A 24,035-nucleotide genomic window follows, 5' to 3' on the forward strand; every position below is an offset into this window, starting at 1 on the left:
CAGGTAGGTGCTTCCCACTCTTGCTCACAGGCTGTGCTGGGATGGTCACAGTCACAGTGCTGCTACATGCCACAGCCAGCATTCTACAGCTGAGTCAGAATGGGGGTGTATTTTTAATGCAACAGATACTGCCAAGTTGCTGGGGGCCTCTCAGACCACGGGACTTAGTTGACTGCACGCCCCGCCAGAGGCACAGGCAGAGTGCTCTGGGGCGGAGAGCAGTGACTGAGGAACTAAGCAGCAGGTACTGCCCAGGGGTCCTCATTCCCCAGGCAAGTGAAACCTGACATTGGGTGCCTGCTAAGTGCCAGGCGTTGTACTGGGCAGCACTGGGCGAGTCATTCCAGATCCCTATTTAGTTTGCCAAAATACAATTCCAGGGGGATGGAAGCAAGAGCCCATGGGATGTTGGAGCTTTATAACTGCTGAGTGGATATTGGGCGGGATCCTCTGGCCCTGAGGAGCATCAGTTGGAGGATTAGTGGCTCAGTTGATTGAGTATCCTCTCATGCACCAAAAGGTTGCTGGTTCGATTCCCAGTCAGGGTATATGCCCAAGTTGTGGGCTCAATCCCTGGTATGGGGCGTGCAGGAGGCAGCCATCAATCAACTGATGTTTCTCTTTCTCTCTCCCTCTCCCTCCCTCTCTAAAAATCAATAAAAATATTGAGAGAAAAAAAAGAAAGGGATCCTTTGACACATGGGGCCTGGTCACCATCCATCCAAATCCTGCCTCTCCAGCAAGGCCTACCTCCCCCATGAAGCCTGATATAGTCCTGTTCTTTCTGCCAGGCTGCCTCCTGGGCATTCTCACTGCTCATCCCATGCCAGCATGGACTTCCTTGTTGACACATCAGTCTCCTCGGCTGGAAATGCACACAAGACATGGGCCTTTGGAACCGGCTGACCTTACAGGCATGTGAACTTGTACAGGTCGGTTCACCTCTCTGTGCTTCAATTTCTTCATTTATAAGAGAAGGAAAAGAATATCAGCAAACTGCAGGATCCTATTTTCTAAAGCAAGGCCTTCTGTGTTGGCATTGGAGATCCAAGCACAGAAGTGTGTAGAGTTAACAGAAGTCGTAGAATGTCTTCAGAAACATTCCAAGATAAATGGCAGAGGTTTGACCTTCTGGCAAGAGCTCGTATCCAAGTGTTTAACTGAATATTCATCAAACAAGTGCTCCAAACCAAATGTTCAGAAGTTGAAATGGATTGTTTCTGGGCGAACTGCATGGCAATTGAACTTAGTTACTACAGAATAACCCACCTTCCAACAATTCCTGAAATGGTTCCTTAATTGCATTATTACAGCAACAAAAACTTCTCTGAAGCCTTTCGCCACAATCCGGAAGGATGGATTCCATAATGTGATAGTGGATTTAAGCTGTGAAGCCTCAAAACATCATAACTGGATTAGCACTGATGTTCTCGGATTTGGGAAAACTGCCTAATTAACATTATGCTATAGTGGAATTAGGCTTAAATTTGAATTCAGCTGAGGCATACAAACAAAGCCAAGTCCATAATGTGAAATGTTAATGAAAAGTCTGGAAAGGTAAACTGTGAATCTTCATTTCTTACATTGATCCAACTTTGTATGTTGGGCCAGTTTATTTAGGAGGTATTAAAAATGTAACCTACTTAATTTAATTTGTAAGTTATGTGATTTACATCAAAACCAATATTTCACAAATACACTTTTAAGACATTATAAGGGTCACTAGTTTAGGCAGTGAATATGGTTTCTTAGCACCCATAATGCAAGTAATAGATTATCCAGAGATGTGGACTTGATTGCTACAAGGGAATTACATTCACATTTTATATAAAGCAAAACTACATACCTGTTAATCTTGGAGTATTATCTTTAACATGTTTTCTATAAGACAGGTGATGTTTGTGTCCAGGGAAAAAAGTTTTTACGCAAAATCTGCTTCAATATAGTCACATCGAGAAAATTCGTTTTATTGTACTAGTGACTCAAATGAACATCACTCTGAAAACTTGCTGATTTAACACTCCAGAAGTTTTTACTAAGGACTGTTTTTATAAAACTGCCATTGCTTCTAATTTACAATTCTGTTTAAAATGAAGGGAATATACTTTCACTAATTTTCCCTACTGTGCCAACAGAAGGTCTTGCGTAAATACCCATCTTTCTAATCATGAGGTCGCTGAGGTGGTGTTCAGGACTTGCTAGTAAGTCAGTGACTATAAGGAGATCTGCGGTGTTGAAAGTGTTATAAACCACTCAGTGCAACGTGTAGCCTGAGTCCGTCCAAGATGATTGTGCCCAATGTTGACATCATGTTATGGATAGATATGCACTGGAAAATAAGCCAAAGAACCACAGTATAGCTCCTACTTTTGTAAATAATATGTTTTGTAGATAACTTTCCAGTTTTCCCAAAAGGCTGATACATTTCAATATTTTAATTACATCCATGTTAACTCTGAGTTTGCAGAGGTAACCTAACCAACTACCATTATGTTTTAGTACTAAGGGATATACATTTCAATAAAGTGATTGAAATGCAAAAAAAAAAAAAGAAGAAGAAGAATATCAGCAAAACCTTAAGAATTAAATGAGATGATGATGTGCTTAGAAAGTGCTCAGTAAAAGAGCTGCTAGTCTTGGGCAGCAAGGCATCATGCCTTTTGCAAGGCCTGGCACTATAGCATGAGGGAGTGGGGGCTCCGTGTAGAATGGAGGAAGGTAAATAAAATCCAGTAAAAGGTGAGAAGTACCCAGTAAAGTCCGCTGGAAAGCAGACTCCAGTAAAGCTATCTCTACGGATTCACAAGGCTCTGTGGTGGGCCCAAGCCTCTCCCCACCCCCAGCCTGCCCTGTACTAATCTTTAACCACTGAAAACCCTAAACTCCAAGACTGCAGAACATCTCTCAGTTCCTCCCCGACCCCACGCTCTTTTTCACTTCTAGTTCTCAGTGGTTGCCATTCCTCGCCATCTGGAAGGTAACCCCAAACTTCATCCCCACCTCATCACCTGATGACACATTCTTAGGTCTTAGCTAAAAGGACCCTTTTTCTGGGAGCCCTTTCCTGTCCTGGGCCCAGGCCAGTCCCCCAATCTCATAGACCCTTGCTTAACAGACAGCCACACCTAGCACATGGTATGCTCATTGTTCAATGTCCCATTTCCCAAAAAGAGAATAAACCTATGGGGCATAGAACTGTTTCTGCCCATGCTCATATCTGTCCCCCAGCACCCTCCCCTCATGCACTTGAATTATTGAATAAATAGCTATGAATGAAATCATCAGGGTCTCAACTACAGCTAAATTCAAATAGTCATGTACCCCATAATAACTGCATATACGAGGATGGTCCCAAAAGTCTATAATGGAGCCTAGGTGTGTAGTAGGCTATTCCATCTAGGTTTGTGTAAGTGCACACTATGATGCTTGCACAATGAAATCACCTAAAGACAAATTTCTCAGAATGTATCCCCATCATTAGGCAACACGTGACTGTAACCACAAACCCCAGCCAAAGCCACCCTTACTCAGCAGTTGCACCATCTGTCCTGTTGTGTTTGTAAGGGTTACAGGCCAGTGTTTGGGGGCCATCTGCCAACTATCTGGCAACCTGGATGAAGTAAGAAGGAATGGAATTCTTCCCAGGCTGGCAGAAACTTCAAGCGTGGCAGCCGATGGGGCAAGGGTGAGCCTCAGAACCCCTGGGTGAGTAAGTGAAAAGCGAAGATCAAAAATGAGATCTTGTTTTACGGAATGGTTCTGCCAGTTATAGATTCGCTGACTTTCTAGCTCTTTTAGAAACATATTGCTTAAAATGTTACCATGGTCTGAACGAACTGAACTAAGTCGTATAGCGATGCAGGCTGGGAAGTCAGATAGACCTGGGTTCAGATTCAGCCTTTACCACTAATTAGAGCTATTTTAAAACTCTTTTTCCAAAAGCACGTCCATTTCCAAAAGAATGTTCCATTGCTAATGGCTGCACTAAGTTGATTTCCGAATCCTGGAAGTCACATTATGCTATGAGCGCCCCATGACAAGATACACATGCAAGAACCTGGGACTGGACACACAGCTGTCCTTGTCACGAATGTGCAGGGAGTAAGACAGGTCACGTGCTGTTTGTCAGGAAACTGGGTCAAAACCAGAAGAAACTCGCCCTAACTGGTTTGGCTCAGTGGATAGAGCGTCGGCCTACGGACTGAAGGGGCCCAGGTTCGATTCTGGTCAAGGGCATGTAACTTGGTTGCGGGTACATCCCCAGTATGTGCAGGAGGCAGCTGATCGATGATTCTCTCTCATCAATGTTTCTAACTCTCTATCCCTCTCCCTCCTCTCTGTAAAAAAAATCAATAAAATATATTTTAAATAAAGATATAAAAAAAAGAAGAAACTCTCAATTCCTGTCAGAGGCCAGCAACCCCCCTGAAAAGTCAGAAATCTATTTCCACACTATGTGCAGAAAAGTAAGAGCCACTGGCAGGTACAAAGGGAATAAGATGGGGCAGGATCTGAAGAGGGAGCACTCACATCTGGTTGGGAGAGAAGGGAAAAGGTCAATGAAAAGGTAATCGGCCTGACCAGCCAGGTGGCTCAGTGGTTGAACACCGACCTATGAACTAGGTCATGGTTGATTCCTAATCAGGGCACATATCTGGGTTGTAGGCTCAATCCCCAGTGTGGGGCATGCAGGAGACAGTCAGTCAATTATTCTCTCTCAGCATTGATGATTCTCTCTCCCTCGCCCTTCCTCTCTGAAATCAATAATTTTTTTTTAAAGGTAATCGGGCTTTAAAGCTAGACTCGCGGGTCTTTTTATCTTTAAAAACTCCTTAAGGTAATAGACAACCCCATCATGCTTTCAGACCAACCAGCCTAGCTTCTCTCCTAATCCTATCTTCAGCTGCTGCCACCTGTTCTAGAATCCCTGCCACTCTTCCCTTTTTAAAGTTCTTTTCTAGTAGAAAAGGGGAGAGGGGAATATTGTCTGTTCCCTCCAAGCCCACCAACCCCCATCAATCATCCACCCAAATACTGTGAGCTATGGCCTTGAATTCATACTTGACCCAGGAGCTAGTGAGTGCCATTTCAGGTTTTTTAAAAGCCCTAGAAGATACATGTTGACATGACTTGGCAGCTTCCTCTCCCCAACCACTGGCCTAATATTTCAATAGTGAATGTGCCTCTCCTGCCTAAGACCTGCTTACTCATAGGGGACGGGGTGGGAATGGGGAGCAAGACTTGAACTGCCTGCCTGTGCAGCTTTTTCCGTCATTTCAGAGCCACTGAAATGATGTGAGATCAGTTCAGTTGACAGGAGAAAAACACTCTTGAGATCTGCCAGATTGTGCTTGAAGGAGAGAAAATTGAGGTGGTGAAAAACCTGGGGCATGCGAGACTCATCTAACAGGTCCTTCACACCAAACAACTTTCCTTGACTTCCGGAACCATCACTCCATCACTGTTCCCACAAATGTGCCAAAAAATGCAAGTTAGCTAGAGTGCCCGCTCACCCAATCCCAAGGAAAAGCATGGTCAGTTTACTCTTGCAGCCTTCCGGTGAGTCTGAGGGACTCGGTCCATTCCGGCTGTCACTCCTTTGCTCTGAGACCTTGAACATTCTCTAAGCCCCTCTGGGCCTCAGCTTTCCACCCGTGCAAGTGGGATCACCCTGCAGGGCTGTAGGTTTACAAAAAGTGCCCGACACAGAATAGGGCTCCCTCACTAGAAGCAAGCAGAGATTCACTGCACCGCCTGGTAAGTTGCTTCACCTTTCAGAACCTCAAGGGTTTTTTTTCACCCAGAAAGTGGAAGTGGTAAATCTTCAGGGAACTTGTAGATGCCACACAGTATTTTATGCCTTCTTTCAAGAACTTGAGTAGGTCTGAGCAGTGGCACCAAGTGGAATGGTTAGTGTCTGTACTTGTAATGGGCAATATTGGGGTATTTTTCTCTCTAGACAGGACATGAAATTGCCAGAGGAGCAATCAATCTAGGGTTTGGGAGATGAAGGAAATCTGTGGGTGTGGTACATAAAAGGTGTATGATACCCTCACTTCTGAGCATATGGTGGTTAAGCAGATACTAAATCTGCCAATCTGAATCTTGGCTTAACACATCAGTGACCTGGTTCTTTAACCTCTCTGCCTCATATCGCGTAACATAAAGTTGTTACGAGGATTAGGAAATGTAAGTGCAAAGTTGATTCTTTCCTTCTTGCCAAAATGCAGACCAAGAATATTTTCTAAGTATGTGCGGGAATGTGTGTGACACACATGCTGATTTAATTTTCTCAGGGAAATTCTGCAAAACGTCTGGGTCAAAGTACACACTGCATCATCAAAAAGGATGAACCAGAGAAGGAAAATGCACGACAAAGTCTTTACTTTTAAGTGATTATCAGTACACCAAGTAACAACATGTAACAAGTTCTTGAATTCTATCATCTAGTAATTTGGATTAATACTAAAAGCAGCCCAAACAATTATACCACTATTCACTGTTCTAACCCTCCGCCAGAAAGGACTACTAGTATTTTAAGGCTGGCTGCTGCTTTACACAGGTTACAAACAACTATTTACTACTTTTTCATAGATAAAGCCCCTGACCTTCAAGAAAGCTTAAGGGAAAAAATTAATTTAATCCCTTTCTTTCTTAAAAAAAAAAAAAAAAAAAAGTGTTTCTTACCATGTCTAAGAAAGAAACAGTACTGTTATATATATTTATATGTTACTTGAATTAAAAGGCATAGAAAAAGACAAAGTATACTCATTAACTTTCTAAGAAATATAAGGTAAAAAGATGAAACCTTTGGATAAACTCTACTCTAAGTTTATAGAAAGAAACTATGTTTTCTGTTCTCCCAAAAGCAAAAGGACCTACTATACAGTATACAGAAATAATTTAATGCCTTTTCACAAGATTCTAACTCAACCTTTGCAAAAGCTTCATATTCCATGGAGGCATATAAAATGCCAACCCATAGAACAGGTGCTTCTTTCTTCTTCCCTATCCACTTATGCGGTAGTTTTCATGGATTTCTGGCCGGATGTCACAGACAAAGGCCAAGAGGTTGTCCAGGACTTCATCCCTGTTCTGCCGGAAGTAGGTCTGGAGGATGAGCATCTTCTCCTGGGTTTCCTTCTCCATTTCAGTGCTGCAACTGCCGTGGGATCCCAGAGCCTGAGTCGAGGAGTAATGACACACAGAGAACGTCAGGAACCACTTTTGGTAACCCAGTCTCATTAGTGAATGTAAACAATCAGCACTAGGCAGTGGAGCCTCCTGGTTGAAGAGCATGCAGGAAGGTGGCATTCCCAGAGTTAATGGGAGCAAAACTTGATGCAATCACTTGGTGGCCAACCTTACAATATCTATCAGAAAGTAAACTGCACAGCATCTCCGCTGCTAGGAAATGATCCCAGGGGATGATATATTCCCATCTCTCTAGAGTCTAATGTGCAGCCTAAGACTGGAATGAACTAAAGGCCCAAGGACTGAAGCCTAGTTGAACAAATGATGGTGCATCTACACCAGCGCATACTCTTCAGCCATTGAAGAGATAAGGTTAATGTGCACAGCAAGAAGAAATGACCTGTAAAACATGCAGTTTAAGGGGAAAAGGGCAAGATAGAGTGGTATCCATGTAGTTGGTATGGAAGTTGCCTTGTGTGATTTTAAATGGGGGACATAGGTGTTTTTTTAAAAAGCCCTTGGCCCTGGCCAGGTAGCTCAGTTGATTAGAGCATCGTCCCAATACTCCAAGGTTGAGGGTTTGATCCCTGGTCAGGGCATATATAAGAATCAACCAAATGCATAAATATGTGTAACAACAAATCAATGTTTCTTCTCTCCCTTCCTCTAAAATCAATATATTAAAAAAAAAAAAAAAGCTCTAAAAAATAATAAACACAAAGACACAAGGGGGACACAATTTAGGAATATACAGCATTTCACTATTACTGGTTAATGTTTTTTGTTGTTGTTGTTTTTAATCCTCACTTGAGGATATTTTTCCATTGACTTTTAGAGAGAATAGAAGGGATGAAGGAGGGGGAGAAAGAAACACCAATGTGAGAGAGACACATCAATTGGTTGCCTTCCACACGAGCCCTGACCAGGGTTGGGGATCAAGCCTGCAACCAAAGTATGTGCCCTTGACTAGGAATCGAACCCGCAACCCTTCGGATCACGAGCCAACGCTTAACCACTGAGTCAAACCTATAAGGCTAATGTTTTAGCTCTTAAGTTTACCAGTAGATTCTCCACTATTATGAATACATAACATCTATTCTTTCGAATATAAATATTCTAGAATACATAAGATACTTTTAACAGTGACTCTCTCTGAGGATATAGGTCTGGGTTGGAGAGAAACTAACTTCTCATTGTTGGCCCATTTAATTGCTAAAATATTTTACTGTATGGCTATCTTACCCCTTCCGTCTCCATTCACAATTTAACAAACACTGATTGCTAACGTTTCTTTTATCTTCTACTGCCTTCACAGTATGGCTGGCTTTTGTTATCTGTTGTACCTGCGTTATTAGAGAGTGACCTATCAGGTTCTTGAAGACGTAACTTTTTTGTGTCTGACCCTTTGTATCTCCTATTCTCACCTCACTACATATATTAACAGCTCTATCCCTTTCTATCTGTATAACACAAGGGCGTTTACAAAGCATTCTCACAGATGTTATCTATTCCTCCATAACCTATGAGGAGGCTATCACTCCCCTTTCTGCAGATGAGGAAACCTAGGGCTTTTTACCCTATACTACAACTGTTCATAGTATAGGGATACCTTGAAGCATTTCATAATGGTTAGCTCGGTTGCTACGTCATATTTTTTAAAAGTCCATAACCCCTACTGGGGGGGGGGGGGGGCTACCAGCTCTATTCTGTGAATATAAACTATATGCCAAGCCCCAGTACTCAAAACTGAAGTTACACTGGAACACTGTGTACAAAAACAATACTGCCTCTATAAACAATTAGAACAGTGATGTAAAAATGAGATGGCTGTCCTAACAAGAGTATTTCTACACTCTTCCATGGGCAGTCTGACAATTTACAATCTGCCTCAGTTTAAGAGTCAAAGAAATATTCAAGTTTTAATAACACTACCATCACCCAATGCAAAGATGAATGAAACTTTTGCTACTTACTGCTATGTGCACCTGGAACTAGCAGAGGCCACCATGTAGAACTTGAGAATGAAGCCCACAAAGCCAAAGGCAGAGTTGAGCGATGAAATTAGAGTCTCAAATCATTATTTAAACTTCCGGATCAAAATCAAGTTAGCCTTTTATCTGGGTTGTTTTTTGTTGTTGTTGTTTTGTGTTTGTTTGTTTTTTAAATGTTGAAGTAATGCAACTTATCCAGCCACTGAGTAGGCTGGCTAGAACTGGCACAAACTCCAAATTACTCTTGCATACACTGTCCCCCCTGCCTGGCCATGAGCCCAGTCAGGCAAGGTCTACGGGTATGCCCGGGGTTTTTAATTAATTCCATTTTGTTTAAACTTGTTTGAATTGTTTTCTGTTACCTACATCCAAGAGTCCTAATAGAATTTCTTTTCTTTGTGAAGCCCTCCTCCATCCTTTCCCTTTTCCAGAATTTTCCTTGCTTCCCTTGTACTCTCTGTGATGTGTTTTTGTACTATGACTGTATACATCTTACGCATGGTCATCTAACCTCCAGCTGGTACATGCCTTTACACTAACGTGAGGCTCTGAGAGATTTGTGTGTCTCTGCCACCACACTGTTCAAGCTGCAGTTCCCATGACTGGCATTTCATTAAATCTCCTTGACCACCAGCCTGTAAGCTAGGTTCCATGAAGGCAAGGACCATGTCTATTTCTGTTCACAGCTCGGCCCTTGGCATTTGCACAGGACCTGTCACATGTTAACTGCTCAACATACTTATTAAATGAATGAATAAGTGAATACTAGGACTCACTATTAGTTGAAAATTGATCACCCTAAGAGATTCAGCCTAAGCATCCAATAAAACATTGAACAACCAAAATTTTAAAATCCAACCAGAATGAGAATTACCAAGCTATGCTGGGTACTTTGAGAGCCTGGAGGGAAGGGGAGGAGAGGGAAATCTTAAGAAACCAAAGCAGTAATGAAAATAAATGGGGCCCACCGCAGCTTCCTTGGCCTTGAACTCCTTCTCCCTCTGCAGGCGGTACTGTTCAATTTCAGCCTGAGCCTCTTCTTTGGCCTGCTTCAGCCTCCGGTTCTTTCCTGTTTTCAAAAGAAAGAGCTACATCAGGAAGTGGTTAAAAGACAAGAGAAGGAAGCAGAGACTGAGATGGTAAACAAAAAAAAGTTTCAAGATACAGTCTCAAGAGACATGCAAGGGGAAAGGGGGAATTCAGAGCTAACTAATAGTATAGGTTCCTGCCTCCTACAGGCTTTATTTAACTAGAAAAAGAACTGCCTTCCGTAACTACAGACAGTAAAAATGATGGAAAACATTTTTGGAACGTGTAAGAATATTCTCCCAATCACAACTACTAAGAACCAACATCCAATAGGTGACATTAGCCATCTAAGGAACTCTTCCTCTTCCCAAGAAGTAAACACCTAATTATGCTGTTGATCACAATTGGAGCTCTGCTCTGCTTTAGAAGCTTAGCAAGGAGACTAATATGCTCCCAAGAGACAGCAACCTCTCCTCCCCTGCCCTCCAGGCTCTCAAAACCTAACTAAATGAAACAGATGATGTCACATTGGAAACTAAAAACGATGCCCGTGCACAGGATCTAAGTAATGAAAGTGGTATTGGGAAGGAATTCTCCACGGAGAGCACTGGACAGTAAGACTGCACAGCATCTGAGAGGCGGGGCGACACAAGGTTCGGAGTGGGCCGGGGTCGCGCACCTATGACATGAGGCTATAATGTATCAAAAAGCTCTTATTGCAGTCCTCTGGGTGCAGAAGGACTGGGTGAATCGACAAAGGGGGGTCAGTGGAGAGTGTAGGAAGGGGAAGACTTTTATCAGCTATTGCTGGCTGCAAGCAGTTCGCCTGGCTGACGTAAGGGTCTGGTCCTTCGTTCCTCCCACCGCCAGGTGTCTTCTGGTTATCTGAGCTATGCGGTGTTCAAGGCTGCAAGCTTTCTGCAAGATATCTGCTAAGCACAGTAAGTTTTTCTCTGCCCTGTTTTATTCTCTTTAGCCCTTTCAGTCTGGTTTCTAGAAGAGACTAGTTTAATACACAGATGGGAAAATTCTCTAGGTTCTAACCAAGCCTGTATAAAAATAGACCCCAAGACCAATCAACAGTTACTGTGATCCTATGTTCACTAACTTTTCAGATTCCCAAACAGGAAAAAAAAGGTCCTAATCAAACAATTTGAACATTTATTTAAGAGCAAAAAACATCCTGCATCTAAAACTAAACTTTATTATACATCATTGTATATCAATTGCCCAAATCTTACTCAACTCATGTGAATGAATGTAATGAAATTTAACCTTCCACCTCCTAATTAAGAAATTACTTGGACCTAATGACCCATGATGGGCAGTCCGAAACAACCAACAGCTCTCTCTCTCTCTGAGCACCCCAAGACTTCTTCTGCATGTATGTTTACTTCAGTACAGCTTAGGGCCTACTGCTGTCCTCTGCTCAAACCAACCTGTATCCCAGTGCTCTACATGCTATCCTCCTCATCAGGTGTATTCAAAGCCTCATTTCAAAGCCAAAGATCTTTTCCAAACCAACAATCTACAATAATATTTATGCACCAAACATTATGCAGTAGCTCTACATAATTTCACAATACCACTCTCCTGATCACTCCCAACTCCCACGGCTCCCTGAATTAATCACTTAATATATTCTCTGCCTATCAGCAAACATCTTCAATGTTCAATTTTGATAGGCTTCTCTGAAAACTAAAAATATTTGAACCGGAAATTTTATTTATTTTCAATCTTGCTTTTAGTGAACCTTATATATAGAAGCCAGTGTTATGTTTCATTCCAATGGAATAAACCATAACACAATTTTTAAAATACATATATATTACTAGTGGCCCGGTGCATGAAATCCATGCACATTAAAAGGGAATTAATAGAGGAAATGTTTTAATATTGCTATTTGCCCTTTCCCTATAATAGAAGTGTCAGAGATGAAAGAAAATTAGTAAAATGTATATGAAAATCTCCCTCCTGTCAGGTGCACCGAGGGACCCAGAGTCAAGTCCCCGCCCACCCGCACGCACCTTGAAATCGCTAGAGACCCAGACCCGGCCCGCCCCACCCGGCGGGGGGCGTGGCCTCCGGTCCCCCAGCCCCGGCATGAGGGTGTGACAACCATTTGCATATTAGCTCTTTATTATATAGGATGGTTCAAAGCAACAATTTCATGAAATTTTGGGTTGGACCTTTTTACCACATCATGTATTGCCTCTTCCCAATTCCTAACTAGGTAAGTCAATTATAATTACAGATCAAGGTAGGCAATAATTTTCAAATTTTAGTTCTTCTCAATACTTCTGTTCCTAGTAATCACAAAATCTGAGATTGCCCAGCCAGTGTTGCTCAGTGGTTGAGCATCAACCTGTGAACCAGGAGGTCACGGTTAAGATTCCAGGCCAGCCCTAGCCGGTTTGGCTCAATGGATGGAACGTCGGCCTGTGGACTGAAGGGTCCCGGGTTCAATTCCATTCAGGGGTGCATGCCTGTGTTGAGGGCTCGATGCCCAGTGGGGGGTGTGCAGGAGGCAGCTAATCAATGGTTCTCTATCATCACTGATGTTTCTATCTCTCTCTCCCTCCCCATTCCTCTCTGAAATCATTAAAAATATATAAAGAATAAAAATACAAAAAAAAAGATTCCAGGCCAGGGCACATGCCCAGGTTTTGTGATCGATTCCCAGTAGGGGGTGTGCAGGAGGCAGCTGATCAATAATTCTTTCATCATTGATGTTTCTATCTCTCCCTCTCCCTTCCACTCTGAAATAAAAAAAAGAAGACATTTAAAAAAATAAAATAGCTCTGGCCAGTTTGGCTCCGTGGATGGAGAGCATCGGCCTGCGAACTGAAGAGTCCCGGGTTCGGTTCCGGTCAAGGGCACATGCCCGAGTTGTGGGCTCGATCCCCGGTGGGGGACTTGTAGGAGGCAGCCGATTCATGATTCTCTCTCGTTGTGGATATTTCTCTCTCTCTCTCTCTCTCCCTCTTCCTTCCTCTCTGAAATCAATAAAAATATATTTAAAAAATAAATAAAATAAATAAATAAATAAGATGTAAAACATAACCCATTTCTCCAAGGCACTCAGAATTATTCTTACCATATTCCAAATACTTGTTCCTGCATTTGCCCCAAATCTATAATAAAAGCATAATATGCTAATTAAACTGGATGTCCTTCCGGACGACCTTCTGGACTAAGCTGGGGCTGCAAGGGGCAAGCCCCTTGCACGAATTTCGCACATCGGGCCTCTAGTATTCTTATATGCTTCCCAACTGATACAACTTGTTACTGATGAGCCATCACATGACTAATTGTGGAATGTCATTCTGGAAATACTGTATCAAGGACATAGTCAGAAATATTCTGTGAAGAACACAGAACTTTCCAGTCACCAGAGCAAGATTGTAAGGATTGCTCCCATCCCCAGTTCCCTCAAAGAAAACTTTCCCTATGAAATAGAGTATCACATAACCCTAATTGTAAGTACAAGAGCCATGTACTTGGATTTAAGAGTGTAAGTCTTATACTAGGAGAAATACCAAAGAATACTAAAATAAGTACTTCTTGGTATTTTATCCTTGCACAAGAATGGAGACCTCTACACCTCAGCTATGCTGCTTCCCAGGATATGGTCAAGTCATTTCTCTCTGAGCCTCATTTTTCCCATATGTAAACTTGGGATAGAAATATCTATCTCACCAGATGGGAAACTGAATAGATAAACTAGACAGAGTCCCTGATCTCGTTGTTTGAGTGACTGAAGACACAGGTTACTGCACTGCGATGACAGATAGAAGCACCTGGGAAGGACTCCTAGCCTAGTCTGATGGGAGAAGGTCAAGCCAGGGAAGGCTTCTGAGAAGAACTGCTGCCTCCATTTTGAGACCTGAAGGAAGATTTGGGGTTAGAGAACAAACCGGGGAAACCTCTTGCAACCAGAGCAAACAGCTATGCAAAGGCCGCAGGGGCGTCAAAGAAGGGGCCTTTGAGAAATCACAGTGGCTTAATCGTCTGGAGGAGCGTACCAGTGATATTAGGGGAGAAAGCAAGAGACTGATCCCAAAGTGCCTCCAACACCCTAAGAAGGAATTTGGGCTTTATTCTGCAGGCACCAAGCGTCTGTTGCCTGTCATGGCGGTGGGAAAGTCAGGGGGGTGACGAAGCGCAGTGAGAATGGACTGCAGGAGAGGAAACTTGGTCCACTCACCCGTCTAGAATACAGACTAGGTCTACCTGTTCAATTGTTTAGCAACCTCTCATTTCTCAACTCTAGTCCTCTCACCTCGCCTGCAATTGACCTACCCAACACCGGCTTCCTTCACTGGGATTCTAAATACCATGATGATGGAAGCCATGGATACATCCGGCACCGGGCTTGGCACCTATCGGCCACATTTTAAAAACATTTAAGGACTCAAGGATTTAGCCTGCTATGGGAGCCCCAGAGAACCTGAGGACCTGGACTAAGATGGTGGCGGTATGGACCTGGTATGAAGGTGGCGAACGAAGATGTGGCAAAGAGGACTCTTTGCTAGACTGAGCAACTGTGCAAATGGTGGCTCCCTTCACTGAGATGGGGCACCCCAGAGGAGCAAGCGGGAGGGGGAAAGACAATGAATTCCGTCTGAATAACCCATTTTACACGCCTCCAGAAACCAAGAAGGACGCCCACCCCTTGTTATGTCTCCACGCCCGATCTATTACCCCACAAGGCAACTTCCAGTCGCCCCCCAAGCCTTCCAGAGCCTCAGATCCAGGGCTGCGAGTCGCACAGCTTCCGCGATTGGAACCACCCCTCCGCCCCGCAGGGTTTCGGGCCTCACCACCTGCCGCCTCCCGCGGCCCGGCCGCACTCCTGGGCCTCGCGCCCCGCCCGGCCGCCCCACCCCGAAACTCACGCTTGCGGGCCTCGGACACCTTCTCGGCAGCCCGCTTCTCGGCCTGCAGCAGCTGCTGGATGCCCTGCGACTGACTGGCCATGGCGGCGGCGACTCCCGAGAGGAGAGCGGCCTAAATCCGCTCCGTCGCCCCGCAGGTCAGCTGACCCAACCGTCGGAGATCTGCGCCTGCGCCTGGCGCCGGCGCCCGGTCCGCCGTCACGTGATCTCCGCATCGCCGGGTCAGCTGACTGCCCGTGGTGTCCGGTGACTAGGAGGGAGGGAGGGAGGGAGGGGGTGGGGCGGGGCGGAGGTGGGGAGAGGGGAGCATCTCGACTCGGCCCGCGCAGGCTTTGTCTTCACTTCTTCCGGTCCCACAGTCCGGTCCTCTTTCAATTGTGTCTCTCCCTTAGCTGGTAGGGTCATTGTCGCCGCCATGGCACGTCGTTATCGCCATGATCCCTCTCTTTACACTGTTTTGACAGAGTGTGCACGTTAAGGTCCAGCGGGGAGGGGCCAAGCCAAGTGATTTTACTCTGCTCTGCACACTGCTCTATTCCCCCCCCTTTCTGGAACTTTCCTTGGGACAACTATATATTATGGGGGAGTTTAGGAAAGTTCTTGCCAGGCTCTGGAAGGAGCCTGGATTGGGAAAAGGAAGGGAGACTTGGACTCAAGTCTGCCACTAGTCTGCTCTGTGATTTAGGGAGGACATTTTCCTTTTCTAAACCCGAGTTCAGGAAAGGATTGAACTGTTTCCGTAATTATTTCATGAATGCCTGCTGTGATCCTAGGGCACTGGTGGGAGATGTGCAGGATACAGCGAGAGCAAGACAGACAAGATGGGGCACACAGTTTAAGGACAAAAAAAAAAAAAAACGGTTAACTAAAATTACAAAGCTGATAAATACTGAAGGAAAAACGCAGGCTGCTTTAAGAAGGAATAAGGAGGTGGGGGGAGGGGTGGCCCTCTCTGTGAAGGCCCCCCCAAGGAAGTGGCATTTAAAGTGAAATCAGGAGCATGAGAAGTTAACCAGAAAAGAACAGTGGGGGATAGAGGTGTGTTGGGGAGCGGGGGGGAGGGGGGGGGCACGACCTAGGGTGATCAGGAGGATAGGGGCCAGCATGCATGGATTGGGGGAGGGGGCAACTTGGTACAGAGCCATCCCTACCAGGAATAGAGACACTGGAAGCCAATGGTTGATTTACAATATGACAGGCAGTTTTAAACACAACTTACTCCTGACAGCAACTTTGAAATAGTGTTGTTAATCTTAAATCCATAGTGAGGGAACTGAAGCTCAGAGAGGTTAAGTAACTTGCCCAAAGTCCCACTCCTATTAACTGCCAGGGCTGCAGGTGAATCAGGATGTTGGATGAGGCCAGTTTGAATCAAAAGGAAAATAAGTCATTTAAAGAAATGAAGTTTCTGTTCGGTTACACTATCCTTTCCTGATATAAGAACAAGCACTTGACTGGTTGCTGGGATTTTACGTCTGATCAATGGTTTCTTGGAATGACTTGTCATTTTTGGTGTTCTAAGAAAACATAATTTACTAAATCCATCAATGGAGAGTAATATACACCTCTAAGGGTGGGATGAAGATTAAAATAGATAATGGTATCTGATTTCACTTATATGTGGAATCTAAAGAACAAAATTAACGAACAAACAAAATTTAAACCTTCAGACTCACAGACACAGAGAACAGATTGATGGTTGTCAGAGGGGAGGGGGTTGAGGGATTAGGTGAAAGGACTAAGAAGTCCACATTGGCAGTTACAAAATAGTCATGGGATGTAAAGTACAGCATAGGGAATATAGTCAACAATATTGTGATAAGTGTGCATGGTGTCAGGTGGGCACTGGAAATATCAGGGGGAAACACTTTGTAAAGTATATGATTGTCTATGCTGTACACCTGGAACCAATACAAAATAATATTGAAAGTAAACTGAATTGAAAAATAAAACACATGCACAAAAGAAATGTCACTAATACTGTTAGTACACCAGAGAGAGAGAGAGAGAGAGAGAGAGAGAGAGAGAGAGAGAGAGAGAGAGAAAGGGCGCCAAGAAGTGGAAACACCCCAAATGCCCATTAACTGATAAGTGGATAAATAAAATGTGACATATCCATACAATGAAATATTTTTTGGTTGTCAAAAGGAATAAGGTATTGACCCACAATGCCATATGGAGGGACCTCAGTAGCAACATGCTAAGCGAAGAAAGCCAGACACAAAAGACCACATATTGAACAGTTCCATTTATATGAACTGTCTAGAATAGGCAAATCTTTAGAGATACCAAGTATATTATTGACTAACCAGGGGCTGCAGAGAGAGGGAATGAGGAGTGACTGCTAACTGATACTGGGTTCCTTTTGGGGACCAGGGAAATGTTCTGGAATTAGACAGTGGTGATGGCTATACAATCTTATAAATATACTTAAAATACCAAATTGTATGCTTTAAAGGGTGGACGATACAGTATGGCGATGTACAAAACATCCAAACCTGTAAGAATTTTTATGAGTTTATTCGAGCCACACTGTTAACCATTGCCAGGAAACAAAATCTCAACAGATTGACAAAATGCTCCAGAAAATGGCAGTGCTACCACTTATTTTTACGTCAGAACCAAAAGGGAAGACATAAGGGTTTTACATAAAATTTATTGGTGACAGTGGAAGTGGGGTATCAGTGGAAGTGGGATATCCCTTTCCTCACTGAGTGCTGGGGGTCAGGGCCTTCTGATATCTCGAGAAAAAGAATTTTCTGAGAGTTGCATGGGAGGATTGGTGATTTTTAATTGCATGGAATTACATCCCTGGGTTTCCAAAGTCCCATTTTCCTTAACCCAGTACAACTGAGCTTCAGCAGAGCTGGAGGCAAAGCCAGTGTCCAGAGTATCCGTTCCATGTTGGAATTGAGTCCAAGACAGCATCAGGCTAGTTGCAGTCCATTAGTCCATTCTATGTGGGGTCCAGATGGCTGCGGGCCATGTGGGCGAATGCAGGAGCATGGAAGCTTGAACCAAGAGAGCCAGGAGCCAGGAGAGCAAACTCCTTTGTTTAAGAGGTTAATTATGTAAAGCCCTTAGCTGGGCTTGGTACATAGCAGATGCTCAATAAGTGTTCATTTGCTTACACTGGAAAAAAAAAAAATGACCTGGCACAACACTCGCCAATTACCCCTGGGCAAACCAGGAGCCAGCACCCTGCAGTGAATTGCAACCTAACTGGGTGAAGCACCCAGGGCAGCCGATTCCCAGGACTTCTCCTCCCATGGGGGTAGACATCATGCGTTCTATTTTTAAGAGGCCAGTCCAAAGGGTGTTATTATTCTGTCTCCCAGCGCAGCCTGGAAAGAGCCTCTCATAGTGACTCAGCACCACCCTCCCCTGAACAATGGTCTGTGGGCCCCATCACTCACTGTTACCAACACGCTAGCCTGCGTGACTGGTGGTGTGGTATATGGAATGCTGGGGGCATGGGGCAGAAGAAGGAGCTGGGGAGAGGTAGAGTGGGTACCCAACCATCCAGGGTCACCCCATGCTGGGAGAGGGAAAGGCAGTTTACTTATAGATGGTGGAGCCCGGTGAGCTACCTGTTCCATTCCAAGCAGCCTCCGCATAGCTGAAAGCTTGTCTATAGGGGAACTGAGAGAAGCCCCTGCCCTCCCTTAGCGGGCAGCCATTCCCTCTTACCAGGATGGAGAGTCTGATTTGGGAGGCTGAATGGGCTAGATGGAGGATAGGACCCCACTCCCATAATTCAGAGGGTGCAAGACCAGGACCAGGGGAGTTTTCACAGGCCAGTCTCCCTGGTTTGTAGCCTGGTTAAGCCCTGGACTTGCTGTGTGATCCTGGGAAACCTATTTGGCCTCTCTGATTCTTGGTTGGTTTCCTTAAATGGAAAGTGATAGGGTTGCACAACATCATTGTTTTTTCACTATTGCTTCCAACAGCCTCTGATCACACAAAGGTAACTCTGGGCAGTCCACGGAGGCAGAGGGTTCCAGTGAGGGGCCTTGGAGGCCAAGAGGAGAGACGCCTTGGGGGACTAAAGGGGAGCCCCCAGTGAGAGGAAGGACAAGGACCCTGGCCTCGCCTCTGGATATCTCAGACCTATGATTCTCCAACACAGCTGCCCTTTAGAATCGGAGAGCTTTGTAAAGATCAGGACCTACTGACTCGAAATCTTGCAGGGCATGGGGACAGGAACCTGGACTTTCAGAAATTTCTCCCGGAAATTCTGAAGCAACAGATGTTGGAGATCCAACCAAAATCTGAGCCAACCCAGTGTGCTGCTCACCACTTCCTTCCCAGCAGCTCCACTGCCCACATTGCACATGTTAATTCCAGGAGGCGGCCTCCACTTCAAAGGGAGAGAAAAGCCTTCTGAAGCCAGGATCTCTAAAAGCAATCGGGCCAGACCTCAGCAGGTCCTCAAGGGCAGCGGGTCTTGCCTTCAGCAGGGTCAGTGCACACACATCTGTTGCTCTGCGCTTCCAGGCATCATTTTCAGAGCCACAAGTCTAACAAGATCCTGAGCGGAAATATCACTATCATTTGGCTGGTGACAGACACAATACTGAGAACGGTGTACTTATTATTACTGGGGGAAAACACTGAATGGGGTTTTGAATAACCACAGGATGGCTCACACAGTGAGCAGGAATTCATTATCAAACTTGGCTCGCTCCTCTCAGACTTGCCTTTGGCACTATTGGTTTCTGAAATTTGCATTCTTAGATGGAGGATGTGCATGCAGATAGCAGGCAGCTGAGATCGGGTCAGGAAAGGGAGGGAAGGTTCAGAAGCAGCTGGGCGGTGGTTGCCTAGGGAAAAAAAAGATGTTGGCTGGAAATGTTACAATGGCAATCTTCAGTGGTGAAATAAAAAAGAAAATTTACTCATGTGACAGAAGAGCTGAGAGTTATATCTGATTCAATGTCAGAAGGATTCTTGCTCAGGTCTCTGGTTCTGCTTTCCTCTATGGGGGCTTCCGTCTTGGCCAGGCCCTCCCAATATGCGCAATCCCAGGAACCACGGCTGCAACTTCGCTGGCTGGCCAAAGCTGAATTGGGAAACAGAATCTTGAACCTGATTCCAGGTTATCGGCAAAAGCAGCTAATCTTTCCAGGAAAGGATGATGCATGCAAAGAGGAGTTACACCAGTTTATCCCAGAACCTCCCAGAGAAGATTGAAGGGTTGTCTGCCCTCTAAGAAACAAAGTTTCCTTCTTGGTTTAGTTCATTTTCCCAGCTAACTGGCCTCTTGCTTCTGGTCTGTGCCTTAACATTGATACCTAACTCTAATCCAGCCCCTTCCCAGCCCAAAACCCATCCATGGTCCCCAGGATGACATTTCAGCTCCTTATCCTGAAATCCAGGGACCTTTATCATTTGGCCCTTGGCTGCTTGTCCAGCTTTGCTGCTGTCGAATCTCCCTCCTTGAATGAGCCTCCTCCTCAGGCATTATATCATATACTTTAGTCACTCTGAATTATTTGGAATCTCTGAAAAGATTGAGCCTCTTTGATACTTTGGGGTCTTTGCCTATACTCTTGCCTCTTCCTAGAATGTCCTCCTTGCTTTGTTTAATTGAGAGTAGACTTTAATGTCACCACCTCCATGAAGCCTTCCCTCATCTCCCAACTCCTTTCCCAACTGTATTAGGATGCCCTCACTCTGTTCTCAAGGCTCTCAGTACTTCCTTTGACTATAACAACTATTACACTATGTTGAAGGCGCTTTTTTAAAAAAATGTCTGTTCTCCACTAAACTATGTGATCTCTTAGAGGGCAGAGATTTGGGCTTTTTTCCCTCTTCTAATGCCCGTGCCTGGCACAGAGCCTGACAAACAAATTGGCATACAATATGTGTTTATTGGATGGATGAATGGTTGTTCATTACTTTTTGGACAATTTTGAAAAGCAGAATAATAAACCTTAAAAATCAAATAACATACTGAGGGGATGAACCCAACAGTTGTACTAGAGCAGTGGTTCTCAACCTTTCTAATGCCGCAGCCCTTTAATACAGTTCCTCATGTTGTGGTGACCCCCAACCATAAAATTATTTTTGTTGCTACTTCATAACTGTAATTTTGCTACTGTTATGAATCGTAATGTAATTATCTGTGTTTTCCGATGGTCTTAGGCGACCCTGCTAGCGGTTCTTAACCTGTGGGTCACGACAATAATTTTATGGTTGGGGGTCACCACAACATGAGGAACTGTATTAAAGGGTCGAGGCATTAGAAGGGTTAAGAAGCACTGTACTAGAGGGTTATATATATACTAGAGGCCTGGTGCACAAATTCATGCACCGGTGGGGTCCCTCTGCCTGGCCTGCGGGGATCAGCCAAAACCAGCTCTCCAATACCCTCAAGGGATCTAGTAGTGCTGAAGCGGTAGGTGGCCGGAGGAGCCTGAGCCTGAGCCCGAGCCCGAGCCCGGGCCAGGCACTGCGCTGCTCCCACTCATCTCGCCACTGCTCAGTAGGCTCGCTGCCTCTCCACTGAGGTCTCTGCGTGCCCGTCCTAGGGCCATACTGGTGTGTCCATGACTGAGAAGCAGCCGCAGGCTCGCACCCAGTCAGTCCCGAAGCTGGTCCCAATCCCAGTCCTGGTTCGGATGGGGGAGGGGCATGCAGGGAGAGTGTCTGCAGGCAAGGCTCCACTCGCCAGCCTTGAGCCCAGCATCTGGCGCCTGTTGGTCAGCAGCGTAATGACCACCAGGGGGCAGCTCCTGCATTGAGCGTCTGTCCCCTGGTGGTCAGTGCGCGTCATAGCTACCAGTTGACCGGTCGCTTAGGCATTTATATGTATAGATGATTAAGAGTTAATATATCTATATTACAAACATCTTTTATAAACCAATAAGGAAAATCTTAAACACCTCAAAACATTAGGCTAAAAACATGAACAAAAAAGAATACACACAAATGGCCAATACATATATAAATTGTCCAACAAAGCCTTACAAATTAAACATGATGCCATTTTATGTTTCATATCAGTAAACATAAAAAAAATGGCAACACTTGGTTTCAATGAGGTTGTGAGGCAAGGGGCACTTCCATCCACTGCTGGTGGAATATTCCTGAGCTCATTGTTACAATGAGCTCTAAAAGTCTTTTAAAGTGCAGGCTCTGCTAACCAACTATTGCACTTCTGCAACTCTCATTCCAGGGCTTTAGTCAGCCATATACATCTTCACATGCAGCTCCCATTAACGCCTCAGTGTTTTCTGATTGACCGCCCTGCCTCGAGGAAAAGACTGACATTAAAGTCACGGATGCTGATAGTGTCTTACCACTAATTTAGGGACAAGCACAGAAGAGCCTGTAGTTTGGTGGTGGTTTGATTGTTGGCTACCAGCCTGTGGAAAGCCTCTCTGGGATTGCTGTGATAACATTGGTCATGATTCGTATAGGGTCCTCAAGTTTATCTTCTGCTGGGCCAGTTGGAAAATGCTCAGCAGTTACTAGAAAGATCAGTTTGGGAAGGGAATTCTGGCTTGGCAGCTGGAAAGGGGATGTAGTTACTGAACACCTTCTCTGTGCCAAGAAGTCACCGCTATGGCCCTAGCTGGTTTGGCTCAGTGGATAGAGCGTCCACCTGCGGACTGAAGGGTCCTGCGTTTGATTCCGGTCAAGGGCATATGCCCCCAGTGGGAGGCAGCCTATCAATGATTCTCTCTCATCATTGAAGTTTCTATCTCTCCCCCTTCCTCCCTCTCTGAAATCAATAAAAATATATTTATTTTTAAAAGTTACTCATATGACCTCACTTAATCTCTTGTTGGGCAGCCACGATTATAACTGATGGAAAAAGATAGAGTGTAACCAGGAAAACTCCAAAGCCCAAGAAAATTGTCACTGAAGCACAGCAGATTATGTTTTGAGAACTCAGCTCTTGGACACGCCATTGGTTGTTTAAGCAAAGGAGATTGAGCATAGCTATTCTGGTGGCTCTTCATTAAATTGCATTGAGTGAAGCAATTATACAACGCCCACGTTCAGTAGCCTCACATCTTTCCCCAGGTACATAATAATAACCTATCATTCAAATGGGAGGAAAGGAATCTGATTCTGAGCAGGACAGCGTGAAACAGGCTACAGAATGGATTCTCCCTCAGTGCCATTTCCTCTAGGCAAGTTCTCAATCAGGGTACCTGCACACCTTGTGATAATTGATTGGGGACAGACTGTCCTGTTCTGGCAGCTTGGAAGTTCCTCTGATATGATTCCTTTTTGCACATTCTGTAAAATAAACACAAGTTCCATTGCATTTGCATTCATGACAGAAGAAAATAATGATTGTTTGGCTGATGCCTCCACGCCTCCCCCAGAGCCATATGCACTGGATGTTTATGCCTTAGAGGAGCCCTGTGATGTGTTTAGAGAACCTGGACTTGGATCTGGGACTGGGGTCAAGCAGCAAAGATGAGCGCTGGCCGGTGGTTCAGTGGTTAGAGCACCGGCCCTTGGAACAAAAGGTCTCGGGTTCAATTCCCGATCAAGGGCACATACCTTGATTGCAGGCTCTATCCCTAGCCCTGGTCAAGGCACATGCGGGAGGCAACCAGTCAATGTGTCTCTTTCACATCAATGTTTCTCTGTTTGTCTCTCTCTCTCTCTCCCTCTCTCTCTCTCCTTCCCTCCTCTCCCACCCCCCCCCCCCCCCCTTTCACTCTCTCTCTAAATACCAATGGAAAAAATATATCCTAGGGTGAGGATTAAAAAAAAAAAAAGGTTAACTGACTTGTGGTTGGCCCAATATTTATTCAGTGGTTCTCAGTCTTGAGTGAGAAGATGCCTTTGAATACTGGAGTTTGGGACAGGCCACTTGAAAGGATTAAAATACTTAAAAATGATCAGATACAGTAATTATGGTAGCTGGCTGCCGGGGTGGGAGAAGATCTTAGAGCAT

General features: G+C 44.8%; 1 protein-coding gene and 1 non-coding gene across 2 annotated transcripts; both read right to left on the bottom strand.

Moving 5' to 3' along the window:
• Positions 1–6,367: 6,367 nt before the first annotated feature.
• On the bottom strand, positions 6,368–15,291 carry ATP6V1G1 (ATPase H+ transporting V1 subunit G1). Its single transcript, XM_008152103.3, has 3 exons — positions 15,113–15,291; positions 10,154–10,254; positions 6,368–7,182 (listed from the first exon to the last, which is right to left on the bottom strand). The coding sequence occupies exons 1-3, from the start codon at positions 15,192–15,194 to the stop codon at positions 7,009–7,011; spliced, it is 357 nt and encodes a 118-aa protein (XP_008150325.1). The 5' UTR covers positions 15,195–15,291; the 3' UTR covers positions 6,368–7,008.
• LOC114235356 (small nucleolar RNA SNORA58) lies at positions 9,357–9,492 on the bottom strand. Its single transcript, XR_003621542.2, has one exon. It is a non-coding gene; the product is annotated as a small nucleolar RNA SNORA58 (small nucleolar RNA).
• Positions 15,292–24,035: the final 8,744 nt, after the last annotated feature.

Source organism: Eptesicus fuscus, chromosome 15, assembly GCF_027574615.1.
Source record: "Eptesicus fuscus isolate TK198812 chromosome 15, DD_ASM_mEF_20220401, whole genome shotgun sequence".
Taxonomy (NCBI): domain Eukaryota; kingdom Metazoa; phylum Chordata; class Mammalia; order Chiroptera; family Vespertilionidae; genus Eptesicus; species Eptesicus fuscus.